A 21757-nucleotide genomic window follows, 5' to 3' on the forward strand; every position below is an offset into this window, starting at 1 on the left:
CAATTTCTTCAGTTTTAATCTCAGTTCATAAGCAATAAATTATAGTCAGTGTCCACATCTGCTCCTGTAAGTGTTTAGCAGTTTAAAATCAGTTTCAGAAATCTCTATCTCAGCATTATATAATATGTCTGATATCTCCTGGTGCCCCTAGGTCTTTTCTAGATATGCAACCTTCTTTTATAATTCTTGACCCAAGTGCTAGCTACGCCCTGTGCATAATTCTGTCGTGTGGCTGCCCCTTTCATACCTCCTTCCACACACAGCCTTGTTGTTCTACCACTTCTCCTCCTCCTGCTATCAAAATGCAGTCCCTCACCCCAATTATATGGTTCTCTCCCTTATTTTACTGAATAATTTCTTTCATTTCACAACATATTTGTTCAATATCTCTACTCGCAGAACTAGTAGTCATATATACTTTTACTACATGGCGGAGTTGGCTCCATGTCTACCTTTGCTATGATAATTCAGTTATTATGCTATTCAATATAGTCCATCCATATACCGATTTTCTTGTTCATTATTAGACCGGCTTCTGCAATACCCCTGTATAATTTGATGCTGATAATCCAGTACTCAGCAGCCTTAATGAATTTTATTCCTGCCACCACACTTCACTAACTCCCACTATATTCAACTTCAACTGATCCATTTCTCTTTTTCAAATTCTCAACTTGCCTAACTCATTGGGGGATCTAACATACCCCACTTTCACCAGCAGATCATCAGATTTGTCTTAAGCCAAGTAAAAATACGACCTGAGGAGGAGGAATGGCAAAAAAAAGAAAGTAAGAAGAAACTGTAGGGGCTGCGATGGAGGTGACTAATGCAAGTTGAATCCAGAAGGTGGGCACAGAGAGATTTGAATGTCTCCTATATCACATCAGTTTTTTTTTTTTGTTTCCTTTCTTTTCTTTTTTTTTTTTAATGCAAACATTTTAGGTTAGGCTTTACTGTGACTGTTATTGACATTAAATGAAACAACAAGTATACCGTTACCAGTCATTGTTTATTTATCTCCACGATGTGTTTCAAAGGTTTAAACCTCCATCAGGTGGATTTACATTTGTTACTATGACATTTGTGTGTGTGTGTGTGTGTGTGTGTGTGTGTGTGTGTGTGTGTGTGTGTGTGTGTGTTTACGATTTTTTGGAGAAACTTATGGAACTGTCTAGTGGAGAAACAAAACACTATTTCAGAACATGGTTTTGGGTTTCTCTAGTCAAAAAATTAAACGTACATATAACGGTAAACAGTGGTCACAGGTACCTTTCACTGTCTTAAAACATCAAATGTATACTGTCATATTTTGTAAGCAAATGTAGCGTATGGAAACTATTGGGAGCAAGGATTGTATAGCAGAAGAGAAAACATTATAACAAAGAGCAAAGAATATACATCATAACAACATTATTATAGAATAAATTTTAAAGGATTTGGAGGTGTTTGTTTTGAGGTGTCGAATACATGGGTTGGAATAAATACTTCATGTGGTATATAAATCCGATTTTGACAACTCAGAATAGCTTAAACTTAATACGCGTTTATACAATCAGGTGAAATGTTACAAACTTTAAGTACAATAAGCATATTGGCTAAAGTGGTAAAATTATACACAAATAACAATTTTGGTTGGGATTCATAGATAGATATGAAAGGCTAGAGACAACACCAGAGAAGAAAAGTTGCTACTCACCATATAGCGGAGATACTGAGTCGCGATAGGCACAATAAAAAGATTCACACAATTAAAGCTTTTGGCCATTAAGGCCTTTGTCAGCAGTACACACACACACACACACACACACACACACACACACACACACACACACACACACACACATATATAAATGCAACTTGCACACACACACACACACACACACACACACACACACACACACACACACACACAAATGCAACTTGCACACACATAAATGCAACTTGCACACACATCTGCAGTCTCAGAGAGCTGAGATCACACTGCGAACAGCAGCACCAGTGCATGATGGGAGTGGCGACTGGGTGGGGGCAAGGAGGAGGCTGGGGCGGGGAGGGGGAGGGATAGTATGGTGGGAGTGGCGGATACTCAAGTGTTGCAGTTTAGACAGAGGGTAGGAGAGAAGGTGCGGAGGGGGGAGGCGGTAAGTAGCGGAAAGGAGAAATTAAAAGACTGGGTGTGGTGGTGAAATGACGGCTGTGTAGTGCTGGAATGGGAACAGTGAGGGGGCTGGATGGGTGAGGACAGTGACTAACGAAGGTTGAGGCCAGGAGGGTTACAGGAACGTAGGGTGTCTTGCAGGGAAAGCTTCCACCTGCACCATTCAGAAAAGCTGGTGTTTGTGGGAAGGATCCATATGGCACAGGCTGTGAAGCAGTCTTTGATGGGATTGGTGATGTCAGTGGCCGGACTGGAGTAGGTGGTGGTAGGAGGATGTATGGGACAGGTCTTGCATCTAGGTCTATTACAGGGGTATGAGCCATGAAGTAAGGGATTGGGAGAGAGACAAAGGGAGAAAAAGAGAAAGAGAAAGTGAGAGGGAGATAGGGTGGAAAGAGTGATTGTATGAGAGCAAACTTTACAAAGCAAGGGGTCTTAAGATTACATCTGTTACATGTGATAACTGCCTAAAGGTTGGGCTAATACATTGGTTAATGCTTTAAAATATGCAGATGGTGTACAATTTGTGCTAGTAGTTGATGTACATATAGTTTCAAGCTGACAAGGGGTACAAGCTGTTGGTGTGATGATATATCTGTAAATGAGGTCAATCTCTTGTACACTCAGCGGCTGTCATGGTAACATAACTAAATATTTATGGTAAATATTAACGTACGTGTGTGTGTGTGTGTGTGTGTGTGTGTGTGTGTGTGTGTGTGTGTGTGTGTGTGCGCGCGCGAGCGCGCGCGCGCGCGCATTGCAATTTTAATGACATAGGTAGTTGCTAAAAACAGAGGTGTCAGTATTGTAATTGTTCGCATTTAAGGTTAATCTGCCCAGTCAGGCAATCAAGGCTATTTTTGACAAAGGCTTTGTTGGCCGAAAGCTTATTCTGTGACAGGCTTTTTGTTGTGCCTATCTGCGACTCAGCATCTCCGCTATATGGTGAGTAGGAACTATCCTCTTCATAATACTGCTAGAGAAAAGAAATATTTACAACTGGTAGGACTTACCTTAAAACATTAGTACAATCATATTCACCACCTATACCGACTTCAACAATTGCTACATCCACCTTTTCATGTAGGAACACATTAAATGCCATTATTGTCAGGAATTTGAAGTAGGGTGGCATATCAGTATCACTTTCCTGAAAACATTCATATATTTAGTTCAAAATGTGCAGTCACAGTGTTATATATGTTTATTACTTAGTGACACATTTGCATTAGACAAACACGGCTCTTCAAACATTCACTTACAGGAGACCTGATATTTTGTTTCCAGTGTAACCTCACGTATATGCATTTCTGAGAGTTGCTAAATTCACAAAGTAACTAAAAGGAATACAAAAATTGTATATAATAAAACAGTCCCAACCACATAAAGATGTTTATGTATTTTCTAGTGACCGAATTCGATCACTGTTCTAGTTATCATCCGAATGCTTATTCTGCGACGAGATTAACATGAATGTACTTAGAGGAATGTAAACTACAAGCACAAAAATAAAAAAATAGCAGATAGACAGCTGTACCCATGGGAGTCTGCTAGGTGGCATATAACCACTGTTGCATGACAAGCAATTTACATCGCTTAAATAGTGGAAGCTCTGCCCAGCGTCTCCAACCTACATCACTGTCAGTCAATGGCCATAAAACACATTAAATAAAGTCTAAATACAATTATTTGTGTACAATATTTACTTCCAGAACATACGTATATCGAAAATACAAATATGTCTTATCAAACCATAACATAAAACTTAAAACTGAGAAAAAAGAAAAGAAAATAAGCTATTAATGTATAAGAATATGTGCGAGGCCTTCTACGGGCCCTGTGTGTAACAACCATTAGGCAAAAATGTTTAGCAGGAATCCCACAAAGTAACCATGGTAACATTCTGAAGAGTGATGTATTACAACTACACATCAAAGATACAATCTTTGGCCTACAATCTTTGGATCACCAGTAATCGAGGTACCATCATCAACATCAATATGTTACTGCTACCTGGAATTCCCCAAGGAAGTGTCACAGGTGCTCTGCTGTTCCTGATCTACAAAAACTATTTACGAGATAATGTGAGCATCCTTCAGATTGTTTGTAGGTGGTGCTGTCATCTACTGTCTTGTAAAGTCATCAGATGCTCAAAACCAATAGCAAAATGATTTAAGCAAGATATCTGTACAGTGCAAACAGTGGCAATTGACTAAATAATGAAAAGTGTGAAATCACCCACAAGAATAGTAAAAGGAATCCATTTAATTTTGCTTGTATGATAAATCACACAAACCTAAAGCCTGAAAGTTCAGCTAATTACTTGGGGATTACGATTATGAACAACTCAAATTTGAACGAACACATAGATAATGTTTTGGGGATGACAAACCAAGACTCTGATCTTTTTGGCAGAACACTTACAAAATGTGACATGTCTACTAAAGAGACTGCTTACACTGTGCTTGTTTGCTCTCTTCTGGAGTACTGTTGTGCGATGTGGGAGCTGCAACAGAGAGGATTGACAGAGGACACCAAAAAAGTTTGGGGGCAGCTTGGTTTTGTATTATCGCAAAATAATCAAGAGAGTGCAACAGATAAGATACACAAACTGGGGTGGCAATCATTAAAATAAAGGAGTTTTTTGTTGCGACAGGATCTTCTCATGAAATTTCAATCATCAACTTTCTCCCCAAAGTTTTAAAATATTTTGCTGGCACCCACCTACATAGGGAGAAACGATCATTCATGAACCCTCTGCCAAGTACTTAACTGTGAAACGCAGAGTAATCATGTAGATGTTGATGTAAATAATAATGCATAATGGAGACAACTTCTAAACACTTTTATTTCCATTCTCATAGTATCATTACTGTTGCGGCCTTCAGTTCAAAGACTGGTTTGATGCAGCTCTCCCCATTAGTAAGCCTCTTCACCTCAGTATATCTACTAAAACCTGCTTACTGTATTTACGGCTTGATCTGGTTTAGGAGAAATATGGTAAAATTTGACTAAATGAAGGGATAGGTTGATAGGACTCATCCTGACACACCGAGGAATAGTTAATTTTGAAATGGAAGGAAGTGTGGGAGGCAGAAATAGTAGGAGATCAAGGTAATTAATAAAATTCACAGTGAATGTAAGCAAAGCTAAGAGATGAAGGACTGAATATCACTTCTTATTAATGTACCTGGCTGCTCACTTGGTAAGAAAACTGGGTGAGACAGCCACTCTGCTACACATTAATATTTCCTCTTAACACCTTAGTGAGGAGGCTATGGTCATCAACAGTGCAAGTTTCAGCTTGCCCAAGCTGGCTCACCTAGCAAGCTGAGTTCCACAGGCAGAGGGCTAGCAGGAGAGCCTACTGCACTGTGCCCTTCCATCACACCATCAAGCACTCTAGCCCATTACCTGTGTTGCGTCGCACTATGCGTCTTGTCTGCAACTGTCCAAAACTTACGGACAGAAAATATGACTTTGGTGTTATGTTCTACTTGATTCCTACCGTGCATCAATGGATTCTTGCATTGCGATTATCAGTGGTTTCATCCTATAAGATGGCAATTATATTAATTCTGTCATCGTATGCTTCGTTTTCACTATTTGGAAGTAAAAAAAGAAATATTCATATTAATGATTTATAATTCTTATTGCTGCCATATACCCATATAACACAAGAAATATATATCTTGTAAATGTCTGGAACTAATAAAATATGAATACACTGGGACTACACTGAAGCATGGAGGCTCTAACATTCACTGAAACCATTGCCAACCTGTCCCTGCATAGTTACTGAAACTAAAAATAAAGGAGGATATGTAAGGACTTTGTAGAGTGGCATGGTGAGTGACCAACTCAGCGAGCTCATGACAGGCCAGCAAAGCATGTCAACGTGGCCGGACTGCCGGCGAGTTGCACTTGGCTGCAGAGTCTTCAGAACCACACGCATGGGTCTGTGTACCAAACACACTGGGCATGTGGAGATCAGCACTGTGCATAATTTTGGAGGGACCCCAACAACAAGGCTGCTCTATTCCCAACAAATAAAACCTGCCTAGTAACAATTATAGGTATACATGTTGCACTGTACACATTGCATACTGGTTAGCATTCCTGTTTAATACTTTGGAGATCGAGCCCGAGCGTAGCTCGGGCTACAACATTGTGTTATAAAGATCGTGCCCGAGTACAGGTCAGACCGCAATTTTCTCAATGCGCAAGCCACCTACTTCTTAAAAACTGGACTGATTTAATATGAACACAATGTACGGACATCTTGCAAACTGTCCCTTGACTGTTGCTGCCTGCTGGTGTCAATTTCTAGAATTATTTTGAGAGAAACAGTACCAAACATAACAGCTGCTGTCATGAATGGCAGAGCCGACTGTGATCACACTGACATAATTTCGTGTGCATACTCATTCAGTTTCTCAGTTTAGTGTAATTCTGGTACAAATACAATGCATATGTTGAGTGAATGAGAAATTTTTGGAAGCTCAAGAGGAAGAACTTGCTCAATAACTGACCTTGAACTTTTTTCTTGAAAGGATAGTTATACTTTCTGTCATCAGTATTTTACAGTTTATAATCTATCAAAGAACTACAGTAAATATGAAAAATGAATCTTGAACTCTGATTTTTTTTAGTATGTATTACTCTTAAATTATCTATGTGCCAGCAATGTTTTAAATAACAGTAAAAATGGCCAGTTTCCTAGGCCCAACATTATTCTAAGTGGCTGGTCTCCAAAGTGTTAAAAAGGAAGCTTTGGGTCATAAAGCAGTGGCCTATTCTGTGTGTGCTGAGCACCACTTACTTCCATCTACATTGTGGGAGCTTGTGAAACTAAGGTTACATTAGTCACAATTTTTCCCCTTCTTCTGTGACAGGGAATGTAAAACAATTGAATGAAGCGCGCGTGTGTGTGTGTGTGTGTGTGTGTGTGTGTGTGTGTGTGTGTGTGTGGTGTGTGTGGTTTGAGGTTTTCGGGCGCTAAACAGCGTGGTCATCAGCGCCCAAACGCATAGAAACAGGAACACGTGCGGTGAAGGGACGAAGATGGACAGCGAACAAGGAGAACGGCTAAAAGACACAGACCTGACGCAGTTCCAAATCCTCGCATACAGAGGCAAAACAAGAGGAGAAGAAACGCACTAAAAAGGAAAGGAAACACAAGGAAAAGAGAACAGAAATTGAAGTGAAACAAGTAGGTAATCGTGACTGGCAGACCTCTTACCTAAAGCCTGGGTGAGTCAGTCACCCAGCAGTACATTAAAATCCTCTCCTTAAAATCTGAGGCAACAAATTGGACAGGACACAAAACCGTAAGACCTTAACCACAGTTGTTGCGTCTTCTTGCAAAATAGAGGCCAAATCCAGTGGCAAGGAAACCACTGCCCTCTGGTCAGAGAATAAAGGACAGTCAAGTAAAATGTGGCGGACAGTAATCTGGATGCCACAAGCACTGCAGATTGGGGGGTCCTCCCGCCAGAGTAAAAAACCATGCATTAAGGGACTGTGCCCGATGCGGAGGCGAGTGAGGAGAACCTCATCCCGCCTGCACGACTGGTAGGACGTACGCCATGGTCGCGTGGTGGCCTTGACAAAACGCAGCTTATTTTCACCAACTGCCAACCACTCTTCTCCCCATTGACATATAACACGAAAACGCAAAAGGGAGGTAACAGCATGGAGGGGGACGGCACATTCAACAACGTGAGGGAGGGAACATGCATCTTTGGCAGCCACATCCGCCAGTTTGTTTCCCCTAATACCCACGTGCCCCGGCACCCAGCAGAAAAAAACCTCCTTCCCCTGCCGATGCAGGTGGAGTAGGGCATCGTGGATGTTCTGGATGACCGTATCCGCTGGGTACAAATGTTGCATGGTCTGAAGGGCACTCAGGGAGTCAGAACAGATGAGAAACTTAAGACTGGGAACACATCTCATCTGCTCCAATGCCCGCAAGATCGCAAACAATTTGGCATCAAAGATGGTAAACGCCGCAGGAAGCCGTAACTTGACGACTCGATCAGGGAAAACAACAGCACAACCAACAGAGTCCCCCTGTTTAGAGCCATCCATAAATACCGGTACATGGTCGGGATGCCGGTTTAAAATATCGTAAAATAAGGAGGTAAAAACAAACGCAGGAGTGCAGCTCCTCCGGTACTCTGACAAGTCTAAAATGACGCTGGGCCTCTGGAGCAACCAGGGAGGCAGACGGGTAAAACCCTGGAGTTGGGGTGCCACACGCTCCACACCAAGGGACTCAAGCAAATGCTTGGCACGAATCCCAAATGGTCTCGTTGCCCTGGGGCGACTGGAAAAGAGACGTTCCATAGGCGGTCGGGCAACAGAAGGGTACGCAGGAGAGGTATGACAGGCAAGGAATTGACACACCCGCCGCACCATGAGGAGTTTCTGCCGGATGGCGAGCGGCGGTTCCCCTGCCTCTGCACACAGGCTGGGGATGGGACTGGTACGGAAGGCACCAGTGGCGAGCCTGATACCCTCATGGTGTACTGCGTCAAGAATCTTCAGATACGCAGACCTCGCTGACCCATACACGGTGCATCCATAGTCAAGATGCGACCAGACAAAAGCCCTATAAAACTGCAGCAGACGCGCCCGATCTGCTCCCCAGGACCGATGACTCAGACACTTCAAAATATTCAGCACCTTCAGGGCCCGCACCTTGAGGTCTTTAAGGTGCAGCAACCATGACAACTTGGAATCAAAAGTGAGGCCCAGGAACCTCACAGTGTCTCTAAAAGGAAGAATGGTGGCCCTCAGATGCAATTCAGGGGAGGTAAAAAGACGTCGAGAACGATAAAAATGAACACACACACATTTGTCTGCAGAAAAGGTAAAAACCGTCTTCGCAGTCCATGCCTCTAATCGCTTTATCGTCAGCTGCAATTGCCGACTAGCAGTGACAAGACTGGAGGAAGAACAGAAAACAGCAAAATTGTCCACAAACAAGGAGCACTTGGCCGGATTCCGGATAGTGGATGTGATACTGTTAATGGCGATGGCAAAGAGGGTGACACTTAAAACGCTTCCCTGAGGAACACCATTCTCCTGCACGTACAAATCAGATAGCACATTACCAACCCGATATCGAAAGAGGCTGCGGGAAAGAAAGGACCGAATGAAGATGGGGAGATGGCCACGAAAGCCCCACTGATGGAGTTGATTGAGGATAAGGCGGTGCCAAGTAGTGTCATATGCCTTATTAATGTCAAAGAATACACCTAAACAATGCTGGTTACGTAGGAAGGCCTGCTGGATGGCCGCCTCAAGCAGGGTCAAGTTGTCTATAGTTGAACGACATCTCCGAAAGCCACACTGAGAGTGGCTAAGGAGCTGCCTGGTCTCGAGCAGCCAAACCAGGCGACGGTTGACCATGCGTTCCACTGTCTTCCCGACACAGCTCGTGAAAGCAATACTCCGATAACTACTGGGATGCATTCGGTTTCCCTGGTTTGAGGAGGGGAATCAAAATCGCCTCCCTCCATGAGTCAGGGAACGTGCCGCACTACCATATCATATTAAAACAATACAGGAGAACTTCCTTGGATGGCAGCAACAAGTGCTGCAGCATGCTGTACAGGATTTGATCATCACCTGGCACAGTATCATGAGCCATAGACAGCGCCGAATACAGTTCCCACATTGTGAAGGGGCAGTTGTAGGGTTCAGAATTTGGAGACCGGAAGTCCAAGTGATCCCTCTCGATGGCAGTGCGGTCGCAGCAGAAATCTGGATCACAGTTAATAGTGGCAGTAGATTCCACAAAATGCATGGCCAGTGTCTGGGCAATGTCTCTCGGCGCCGTGAGTAGACAACCCTGATGCAGCAATGCCGTGACAGGTAGTTGGCTGCGTTTCCCGGAAATCCTTCTGATGGCTTCCCATACTTTCGTAGAACTAGTGGAGCTGGAGATGGAGTTCAAGAACGATTGCCATGACGGTCGTTTGCTCTCTTTAATCACTCGCCGCGCCTTGGCCCTTGCCACCCAAAAGGCCGCAAGATTGTCAGCTGAGGGACGGCACTTGAAGCGGCGCAGAGCTGCACGGCGGGCTCGGATGGCTGAGCGGCACTCAGTGGTCCACCAAGGGACAGGACGCCTCTTGGGATGACTTGAGGACCGTGGGATCGACAATTCAGCAGCATGGGAGATCACGGCTGTAACATGGTCGACCCATTCGTGGATGCTGGCACGGTGTTCCAAAACAGCTAAATGGCTGAAAAGTGTCCAGTCAGCTCTGCAGAGGTGCCACCTGGGCGGCACTGGTAATGCCACAATCTCATTTAGGAGGCGAATCCAAAGGGGAAAGTGGTCACTAGAATGGAGGTCAGCGGCAACCTCCCACAGAGCAGAATCCGCGAGTGCTGGAGAGCAAAAGGAAAGGTCAATAGTTGACGACGACCCAGAAGCAGTACAGAAATGAGTGGGAGCACCAGAGTTGAGGATGCACAGTTCTTCGGATGCCATGAGGCTTTTCGGAATGCGACCCCTGGGGCAAGTAGTCGTAGAGCCCCATAAGACATTATGAGCATTGAAGTCCCCCAGAAGGAGAAATGGGCGGGGGAGTTGGCTAATAAGGTCTGTGAGAGCCTCAGAGTCTATTGCATCTTGAGGCGGTAGGTAAACGGAACAGATTGTGAGCCTCTGCCCCACAAGAAGGTCAACTGCAACTGGTTGCAAGTCCATAACGAGAGGGAGCTCAGATGACTGGTGCATGTCACGGACAAAAACCGCAACACCACCCTTTGCCCTTTCCCCCATCAGATCATCTTTTCGATACACGGTATGGCCCCGTAAAGAAGGAGCATCAGTGGCCCAAAAATGTGTCTCTTGGAGACATAAGCACAAGGGGCGCTCTCGTACAAGGAGTTGTAATTTGGCCACACGCATCCTGAACCCATTCAGGTTCCACTGTAATATGGGAGCCAGTGATCATGGTGGCTGAATTTTCACCCTGCCTCTGTGCTTTGGAGGAGAGCCCGTACTGGCCAGAGATTTATTCCTGGGGCGAGAATATCGCCCCCGGTCGACATCAATGTCCATCAGCTCCGATGGCGACCCAAGGGAGATGTCAGACAGTAAGATGGCATCGTCATCGGACTGACCCTGACTAGTCTCCTCAGGTGGCAAAACCTTCACCTTCGGCGTCTTCGTCTTGGGGGGCTTAGAATGCAGAACCTTGTCAACAGTTGGAGCTTTACTCGCCTGAGCAGAAGGTGCCATATTGTGAGGGGCAGGAAGTACCCCAATGTCATCAACCACGGCCTTGTCCGCAGTTATGGGGAGAGCTGCAGGTTGCAAAACAACCACAGCAGCACAAGTGCACTGGCAAACGCAGGTATTAGTGCTGACACTAGCAACATCCGTTTGTGTAGCAACAGTAGCCAACTGTACCAGTTTCTGCAGAGCGGAAGCAAAAGATGTTGTAAACACAGGAGGCTGCATGGCCTTAAAGAGCTTCTTGCCTCACCACAGGGATGCGCTTAGATGTTTTGATCTCCTGTATCTTCCGTTCCTCGAGATAGATGGGGTAGACCCGGCTCCAGACAGGGTGACTCCCAGAGCAATTCACGCACTTCACAGGCGATGAACAATCGGCTCCTTCATGGGCAGGCTGACCACATTTACCAGAAGTGGCTATCCATTGCACCCTAACGTAGTATGCCCAAAGCGCTGACATTTAAAACAGCGCATTGGGTTGGGGAAATATGGCCGTACTGGCAAACCGTAAGAAACCCCGCTTTAACATGCTCGGGGAGTCTCGGGTAATTGAACGTGAGGATAAACGAGTTGGATTTGACTAGGTCCCCATCGACTCGTTTCATAATATGCTGCACGTCTACAATACCTTCGTCAGCCCACTCAGATTTCAAGTTGTCCTTGAGGATATGCACCAAGTCCCTACATGGTCACAACACCCTTACTATAGTTCAAAGTGGAGTGGAGCTCGGTCTCGATAGCGTACTCTCCGAGACAGGTTGCATTCCGAAGAGAAGTGACTTGACAGGAACTAGAAGTTTCAACTAACAGAGTCCCATTGCGCAGTCGCTTCACAGATTTCAGTGTTCCTGCAATTCCCTCAAGACCCTTGTGGATGTAAAAGGGAGAAACACTCTCAAAGCTACCTTCCTTCCGTTTGACAATCAAAAACACATTCTGGTTATCAGCATGTGCTCTGTTACGACAGTCTGATAAATCTCTAGTAACACCAGGCGCTGGAGGACTGGCAGCACGAAGTCGCTTTTTCGATGGGGTGTGTTTTCCTACCAGTGGCCCACCCAATCCACTGGTAGGGGGAAATGTAGAGGTCGAAGGGTTCATTGTGGTCCCATGAGCAGCTAGGGAACTAAAGGTCCGCTCAGACAGAGCCCCGCGTGCCTGAGTAAGCCTTATACAACTGGGATGCGGCAGGTGCCCCAGAGGTGCCCGCTTGCGACTGTTCCACCCCAACAGCCATGCATCTTATAGGCACGCAGCACACTGTAAGATTGAGGGGTTTTTATAGAGGTTTACCTTCCTCACAATCCAGGCGGTCAAGCCAAGATTACCATTCCCCACAGCACACAACATTCCACCGCCGCACCATGCGGTGGTTCTGCTGAAGCATGTCCGGGGGTTACGGTGACAAGAGACTGGCAGTGCTGACCAGTCCCCCAGCTCAGGACCCCGGGTCGCCATGCCCGTACTCAGCAATTGAATGAAGCAACAGTATCTCTCAAACACAATAATGAACTTAGTTTGGTCGCATTAAGTAGATACTGCGATAACTATTTACCTCATTACTACATATAAAAATTAGGATATGCAAAAGTTTCAAAGAAAATAAAGTCTGGTCGCATTAAGTAGATACTGCGATAACTATTTACCTCATTACTACATATAAAAATTAGGATATGCAAAAGTTTCAAGGAAAATAATTAAAATGAGGCCATTTTAACTTACCTTCTGGAGATGCAGTTTATTATAGACATTCCAGAAGTGCTGTGTAAAGTCCTCTTGACTGAGGGGCTTTCCATTAATTCTAATCCTCTCCCGCACCGCCACCAGATGAGGCGATGAGAAGAAGCCAGTTTTAAGTCCATACTGCCTGAGAAGCGAATCACAAAAGGCACAAACAGACCCCTTCCCCTTTGTACCAGCGACATGGATTGCTCTAAGCGTATCTAGCTGTTCCAAAGTCACACCAGACCTGTAAAGATCAGAGTAACTGGTCACAACAAGTTTAATATACATTTAAAGTAATGCCAAAACATTGTCTTCGAGAGAAAAGTGTCATCATTGGTGACAACTTCAACAAATCCTGATTTTAGCATATGGTTTCTCCCCCCCCCCCCCCCCCTCCCTCTCTCTCTCTCTCTCTCTCTCTCTCTCTCTCTCTCTCTCTCTCTCTCTCTCTCATTTGCTCCCTCTCACTAAGCTACAGATCACAAATTTTTTTTATTCCATTGCTTGTTGTGTTTTGCATATTTTTCTTCTTGCTGAAGCATACATCATGCGTCACACAGCAAACAATGCCTACTAATGAAAATCATACTTCTTATAAGTACTGTTCTGGAGCAATCAACAACCATATGCAGTTTCAAGGAGTGCCTCGGAGCAGTGGGAGATTGCATGGATGATGACGATGATAAAGAGTAGCATGTAAAAGATGAATGTAAGATCTTAGTTTATAATTGGCCATGGTAACGTTTTGCATCATAAAGCTTGAAATTATTATCCAGCTGTTTTGCAGTATAATGTTCTCCATAAATAACAGTTGTACAGTGGATTAGTTCCAGATACATTAATCAATATCCACTGAAGATTCTATTCCATTTTCTATAAGTACATTTTACCATCTCTAAATTCAATCTGTGAAAGGTGTACACTGCTGAAAAAGAGGAAATCTGGAGATATCCAATTCAGCTGTAGGACAAAACAACATTAATTCCTTGGAGCCATTATAGAATGGGAGAAGATATTGAAACACTTTTCAACGTACAATGTACCGAGATGTGGCGATGTGTAACTCCTGTAATCGTTTTCTTGTGATATCTTTCATAATCATGGTAGCTGGCAAGTGCAATTTCAATACATTCACATGGAACACCCAGTCAGCTCATGTAAAGGTCCATTGGTGTCACTACCAACATAATTTGTCAACACTGTCAAAAGCACTGTGGATTTCCAAACACAAATCCTGACATTCTGGCAAAAGCTGTAACGGCAAACTATAGTTGCTGTGGTTGTTACTTAGAAGCGTGAAATGGCAAAGGCCACAAGCCCCACAGACTTACCTCAGTACAAATCGAAACAATGAGTTTACAAAAACCCTTATACACAAAACTCCAAGTACTGCAAATAGAAATACTTAAAACTATAAAGAACAACAATATAAGGAAAAGATAGATTGCTATTTACCATAAAGGTGGCAAGTTAAGTTGCAAACAGGCAGAATTAAAAGACACTTACACATCAACTTTCAGTCACAGCCTTCATCAGAAAAAGGAAGAGAAACACACACACCCATTCATTCACACAAGCAAACACACCTCACGCACACATGACCACCATCTCCGGCAACTCAGACCAGAATGAAAGTGTCGTGTGGAACAGAAGCAGCAATCTGGAGGTGGTGGGCAAAAGGAAGAGATGGCAGTGTATGGGTGGAGGGAGAGAAGAGCACTGTGTGGTGGAGTGTGCAGCGACTATACTCCCAACAGGTGCAGCATTGGGAGGCTGTGGGGCTGGGAGGTGGGGAGGGGGGGAGGGATGGAGTGAAAAAGGAGAGGAGTGTGGTGGTGGTGGTGGTGGTTGTTGGGATGTTTAAGGGGGACTAAACAGCTAAGGTCATCAGTCCCCCATTCCAAAAACAGGCGAGACATAAATGCACGAAGCAGGTAAAACCCCAAGGGGAAGGAGACTCCCCCCAGGCCCTAAAAGAACACAAATGTGGTAACGAACACTACAGACACGAAGACTACAGATGAACACCAGACAAAAAGAAACAGAAGAAAAGAAGATGGCCGGAGACTGCTTGACTGACCATGACGGCAAAAAAGGGAAAGAGTCAACCAACCGACTACACACTAAAATCTGCAACCAAATATGAGAGACTCGAGGACAAGAGACACACAAAGGGAAAGGAGCAGGACCTCCCTAAAGGGAACCATAAAAAGGACCATCACGGATAAAATTTAAAACGTCATCAGCCATGGAGGCATTGTCGCTTAAAACCAAGGGCAAAGTGCCCGGGAGATTAAAAGACTGCCGGAGGGTGCGCAGTCCGGGACACTCCAATAAAATGTGGGCGACCGTCAGCCGGGACCCACACCGACACAGGGGGGGATCCTCCTGACGCAAAAGATGGCCGTGCGTCAGGTATGTATGGCCGATGCGGAGCCGACACAGGATAACAGAGTCCCTGCGAGAAGCCCGCAGGGAGGAGCGCCACACATCGGTCGTCTCCTTAACAGCCTGCAGTTTATTCGGGGATGTCAGGCCACGCCACTCAGCAGCCCACATCCCAAGCACCTTACGGCGCAACACCAACTGCTGATCTCGAGCTGGGAGGCCGATCTCCAAAGCTGGGGCGTCGATCGCCCCTTTGGCCAGCCTGTCGACACGTTTGTTCCCCGGGATGCCAATGTGACCTGGCGTCCAAACAAAGACCACCGAACGTCCAGAGCGGGTAATGGTGGAAACAGACTCCCGAATAGAGGACACCAGAGAGGAGGGATAGCAGCGATCGATGGCTTGGAGTGTGGAAACATGGGTGGATGTGTTGGCAACGGGTGGCACACAAAGAGGGTGGAAAATGAGAACAGGGAGGAGATGATAGGACAGAGGTGGTGGGAACTGTTGGGCGGAGGGTGTGGGGTGTGCTTACCTGTGTGAATGAATGCGTATCTGTTTCTCTTTCTTTTTCTGACAAAGGCTGTGGCTGAAAGCTTATGTGTAAGTGTCTTAACTGTGCCTGTCTCCAACTTGACGTGCCATCTTTACACTAAGTAGCTATCTATCTTTTCCTTACATTGCTGACAAAATTCACAGTAGCACAGGTCACGCGCGCGCGCACACGCGCGGCCACTGTCATCTCAGCACAGCCTCCCAATGCTGCACCTACCTGTCCCTATCACATCCCTGCACACCACTCCAATAGGCTGCATTAACATTTTTCCATTCCCCACCCCAGCCCCTATCCTACTATCTTTCCCCTCCCCATCCCATGTCTCCTCCACAGCCCTACAATACCCCCATTCCAGTTATGTATGCTGCTCACCTCAGACAAGATTGCAGTTGGGCCTTAGTGCCTGTAAGTGGCTCACTGACACACATTCAACACACATTTCGAAAAGATCGTTATTTTGAAACACACCTAGCTCTTTACTCGCATGAAGTGTTGAGTGCTATTGACAAGGTATTTCAAATTGATTCCTCATTTCTGGATGGCTTTGGACACTGTACCACACAAGCAGCTTGTAGTGAAATTGCACACCGTCTCAGTTATGTGACTGGATTCGTGATTTCCTGTCAGAGTGGTCACAGTTAGTAGTAACTGACGAAAAGTCATCAAATAAAACAGAAGTGATTTCTGGCGTTCCCTAAGGTAGTGTTATAGGCCCTTTGCTGTTCCTTACCTATGTAAATGATTTGTGAGACAATCTGAGCAGCTCTCTTAGGTTGTTTGGAGATGGCACTGTCGTTTATCAACAAGTACAGTCATCAGAAGATCAAAACAAATTGCAAAACGATTCAGAAAAGATATCAGTATTGGCAATTGACCCTAAATAACAAAAAGTGTGAGGTCATCCACAGGAGTGCTAAAAGGAACCTGTTAAACTTCGGTTACATGATAAATCAGTCAAATCTCAAGGCTGTAAATTCAACTAAATAGCATGAAATTACATTTATGTAAAACTTAAATTGGAAAGAACACACAGAAAATGTTGTGGGGAAGGCTAATCAAAGATTGCATTTTATTGGCAGGCAAGATCTACTAACGAGACTGCCTACACTATGCCTGTCCGTCCTCTTTCAGAATACTGCTGCGTGGTATGGGATCCTAACCAGATAGGATTGACGGAGTACATTGAAAAAGTTCAAATAAGGGCAGCATGTTTTGTATTATTGCGAAATAAGGGAAAGAGTGTCACTGAAATGATACAGGATTTGGAGTAGACATCATTAAAGCAAAAGCGTTTTTTGTTGTAGCAGAATCTTCTCATGAAATTTCAATCGTGAACTTTCTCCTCTGACTGTAAACATGTTTTGTTGATGCGGACCTACATAGGGAGAAATGATCACCACAATAAAATAAGGGAAATCAGAGCTCGCATGGAAAGATATAGGTGTTCATTTTTTCTGCACGCAATACGAGACTGGAATAATAGAGAATTGTGAAGGTGATTTGATTAATCCTCTGTCAGGCACTTAAATGTGATTTGTAGAGTATTGATGTAGATGTAGACGACACGACAGTGGCCATGTGTGTGAGAGTTGTGATGACATGAATTTTTTTCACAAACAATGAAGAACTGAGGTCCAAACCTGAATGTTTCTAGCATTCTTTTTCATCATGCCTGTATGTGATTCAACATCTCCTCTATGTGCTGAGTAGCACTCTATCCTTTCATTGTTGTTGTTTTACTATTTTAATTGCTTCTGTCTGCAATGCACCAAATTTCACTTTCTGAAAGTAAGTACTGGCCAATTACACTGTTTCTTTGTAATTTCTCAATACATATATTATGGCAGTCATACCTGAAACTGTTTAGAAACTTACTTTATGAGGGAATCCTTCAAATGAAATCATTTCTCCATGTACTTAGGAATAAAAGCAATCTTCCCAACATGATCTTCATCCCATTGAGTCTGAGGAGCAGATTTTAGTACTGGCATTGAGCTTCACAGAGAAAAACAAAGGTATCTTTTATGGAGAGCTGTGGCCCACTTTACAAGTTATTAACTGCCTGCAACATACCTGTTTCCAATTAATCACATTTTGTGGGTAACTAACATACCCCTTAATATGATATTCACAAGGGATGCACAAGTTAAAAATATTTTTGTCATCACTATGTACATGATAACTAATTTATTTCTGAATGCCAAGGTGCGAATCAGCTCCTTTGTATGCTGTTAGGTATACAGTTATTCACACATTTCTTACTTAAAGGAAGCAAATAGCAGACACATAATACCTCAACGTTGCAAAAACTAATCAAGTTCATCATTTAAGAGATCTACAATCACAAAGTCTTAATGATCTTTGGCTGCTCTTGCACAGCATTGCCCACCTGGCTGAATACCTGCAGGAGGAATGAAACAAACTTAGGATTTAATGTCCTACTTATTACACTTAGAGATGAAGCTCAAGTTCTAAGTGGAGATACAAACTGGTCATGGCCTTTCAAAAGAACCATCCCGATATCTGCCGTAAGCGATGCAGGAAAATTGTGGAAAATCTAAAACATGATGGTCAGGTAGACATTACAACTGCTGTCCTTGCAAATATGACCAAATACCAAACAGCATTTTAGTTCAAGACCACAATGCATTGCACCTGCCATTGTCACCGCTGCTTCATGCATGTCTCCTCTGGTTAGCAGATATTACTCATAAATTCTTCCTTTCTACCCAAACCAATCCATCTCTAACAGTTTTTTTTTATCTCTGCATGCTGCTCTCTCATTTTATCCCAGAACAATTCCCACTTTTGAAAACAATTAGATTTTGCTCAGTGGCATTTCTCTCACCTTTTATTGAATTATGAAGGCATCATAAAAATATATTCAAGGGGCAAGGGGGGGGGGGGGGGGGGGGGAGCTGCAACATTTTGAAATTACCATTTTACACGTAAGTGAGTCAATGAGAGAAGATACCTCACACTCCAAAACAAAATTTTACAGCATACACAAGAATCTCATTACATCTCAAATAATTTATAGTTACCCCCTCAATATTAGTGATACAGGTAGATTACCACAATACCTGAAAGATAGAGATGAATCTCTAATATTCACTAAATTCACTTTTTATAATATTAATTTCATTATTGATGTCATTTTTTCAACTGCAGTATTTTAAGTTATTTGCTCATATGACTAATCCTAGAAAGTAGCCAAAAATGATAAAATTAGAAAATTAAGATACATACAACCACAAAGGATATTTTTATTTATATATTATCAATGTTGTCAGGTTCAAACTAAAAATTGAAAATCTGAAATAAATAATCATCATTAAAAATTAGTAGTCACAAAGTGCCATATGCTAACTTTTCTAAAAAAAAAAAAAAAAAAAAAAAAAGGGGGTGGGGGTGGGGGGCTATGCTAACTAAGCAGTGTTTCTGAAAATACTTTGACCAGGTATTCATTGCACCAAAACAACAGGAGTAGATCAGAAAACCAAATGCCAAAAATTTCTCCATTGCTGAGTCACAATGAACATTTCAGACTAGACCAAAGGACAAAATTCAAAAACAGAAACTTGCTAAAAATAAATAAACTTCATGTTGTCACAATATCAATATAAGTCAATCTGTTGATGCACATACTCACTGTATCCTAGATGACAATTTGCTATTATGTAGAAATATTTATATTTAACATTTGCATATGTTTGAAATTAGTTTATCTTTTAATAAGTCATGCATCTAAATGAAACACGTAATGCACTTTTACTAACTACTGTTGGCTGTTCATTTTTTGCAAAGTTTGTGTAAAGTTCTTTGAATGTATACCTGACCACAAAAAATGTATACTACTAAGAGGAGCCAGGTACCAGTACATGACACATCGCAATATCATTTGATACACATCTTAGTAAACATTAATAAAAACCATTACGGCTGTATTTCAGGTACGTTTAATACATCACAAACCGGTTTTGTTCTAACTGAATATCTTCAGGAGACTACAAATTCACCAACAGTCTTTGTAACTAGTTCTCACAAAGTGGCATAAATGTGCTAGTATCATGCCTATAAATGTCTGATCACTAAATACAATGCTAAATCGGATATTCTGGAATAAGATGAGCACATTGTGTTGTGTTGTGTAAGTAACAAACATACCTAATGCAGAGAGACCTGGTCACATTACCATGGACATCTATAAAAGCTTTTGACACAATTCAGAAGTGTTGGGAGAGTTGTATGTTTGTGCCTAAGCAAGCAGAGGATATTTTGGGTATTTGGTATCAGTTGTTGATCTGCAAACTTTTAAGAGTGTTCTTTCAATAGTAACAAATGATGGTAACATTTTCATATCCGACATTATGTTTGGGAGAGAGAAGAACTTTATAAAGCTTTAGAAATCTAGAAATTTACACTGCTTAACAGCACTACATCACATTATCACCATCCATTTTGCAGCCACAGAATTAAGAAAATCATTTGCTGTTATCACCACCACCACCACCACCACCACCACCATTGTGGAAAATATGAAGGAGAGAAATGTGTAGCTGCCTACACAGTTTCCTTGTTTACTACATACAGGCCATCACAAAACGAGACCTGTACCAGGTAAAACGTTAACCCAGAAAATAAGATGCATTCCAGCACATAACTTAAAATATTTTATCAAATCATACTTTCCAAACTCAAAATATTGAAAAGTAATATCATAGCATCTAGCAAGAATTTTGTACTTGTCTGACCTTATTAAATACTTTTTCGTGTCTTCAATGTTCTGTCTCTGTTCAGAATGAGTTCGTGAACCTTTCTTTCTGTACTCCTGAAGTAATGCTGCACTTGTCTGCAGAGAATTTAGGGTCTTCACAGCTTCCTGCACAGGAAATTCAAGTCCAATAAAATAAAAACAATACCACTTATTATTAAAACAGAAACAAAGAAAGATACCAAGAGCATAAATCTTACATCAAACCTATTCCGTACATTGTGAGATGCCTCTGTTTCTTGTCTGCACACCATTATAAGGCAAATGAAAGAAATAAAAGCATCATATCACTGATTCAAAGTACAGCACTCGGAGGAAAAAACATCACTGATATCAACAGTTGTGTAATTGATGCTCACAGCTCAGTCAAATATCTTATCATGTATGACATAATAACAACTGACAATGAGTGATCACACAGACTGGGATTTACATGAAAGTAATTTTAGATAGAAGCCAGCAAAAATGCACACAGTGACTACAGTAATATGTTATATATTTCTGCAGTCATGTAAAAAACTTTCAACCTCTGATCACTTTTAGCACTTAGAGCTTCAACAACAGTAATTTTACACAACGTATATGCTGAGGCTAGTTGTCACTAATATTTAGAGTGTGCTATTAGCTTTCACAGGCTGTTTTAAAATAAAAGATTCTCCAGTTACACAATAAAATCCAAGTGAATTATTTCAAGTCGGTTTCAACATAAACTGAGAAGATGTCAGTTTACTATTTATTCAACATAGCAAATTATGTAAATCATCCAAATTTGGTTTGAGCTGGGAACAACCATTGAAGTATACATGGTATTAACACTACGGTGTATATAACTTTGTCAACTTTCGAGTTATCTAACACACAGGTAAATCAGATTATTAATTGAGTCACTGTGTTTCC

At 42.7% G+C, this 21757-nt stretch overlaps 1 protein-coding gene across 1 annotated transcript in view; it reads right to left on the bottom strand.

Moving 5' to 3' along the window:
* The window catches only part of LOC126175101 (folylpolyglutamate synthase, mitochondrial-like), a 93533-nt gene extending 72372 nt beyond the window's left edge, over positions 1-21161 (bottom strand). Inside the window, exons 1-4 of the mRNA XM_049921654.1 lie at positions 21061-21161; positions 20841-20968; positions 13140-13386; positions 3172-3308 (exon numbers count right to left, since the gene is read on the bottom strand). Coding sequence (XP_049777611.1) covers positions 3172-3308; positions 13140-13386; positions 20841-20968; positions 21061-21114 — 566 coding nt within the window. The 5' untranslated portion in view covers positions 21115-21161. The remainder of the gene's footprint in view (positions 1-3171; positions 3309-13139; positions 13387-20840; positions 20969-21060) is intronic.
* Between the last annotated feature and the right edge of the window lie 596 nt (positions 21162-21757).

Source organism: Schistocerca cancellata, chromosome 3 (assembly GCF_023864275.1).
Source record: "Schistocerca cancellata isolate TAMUIC-IGC-003103 chromosome 3, iqSchCanc2.1, whole genome shotgun sequence".
Classification (NCBI taxonomy): domain Eukaryota; kingdom Metazoa; phylum Arthropoda; class Insecta; order Orthoptera; family Acrididae; genus Schistocerca; species Schistocerca cancellata.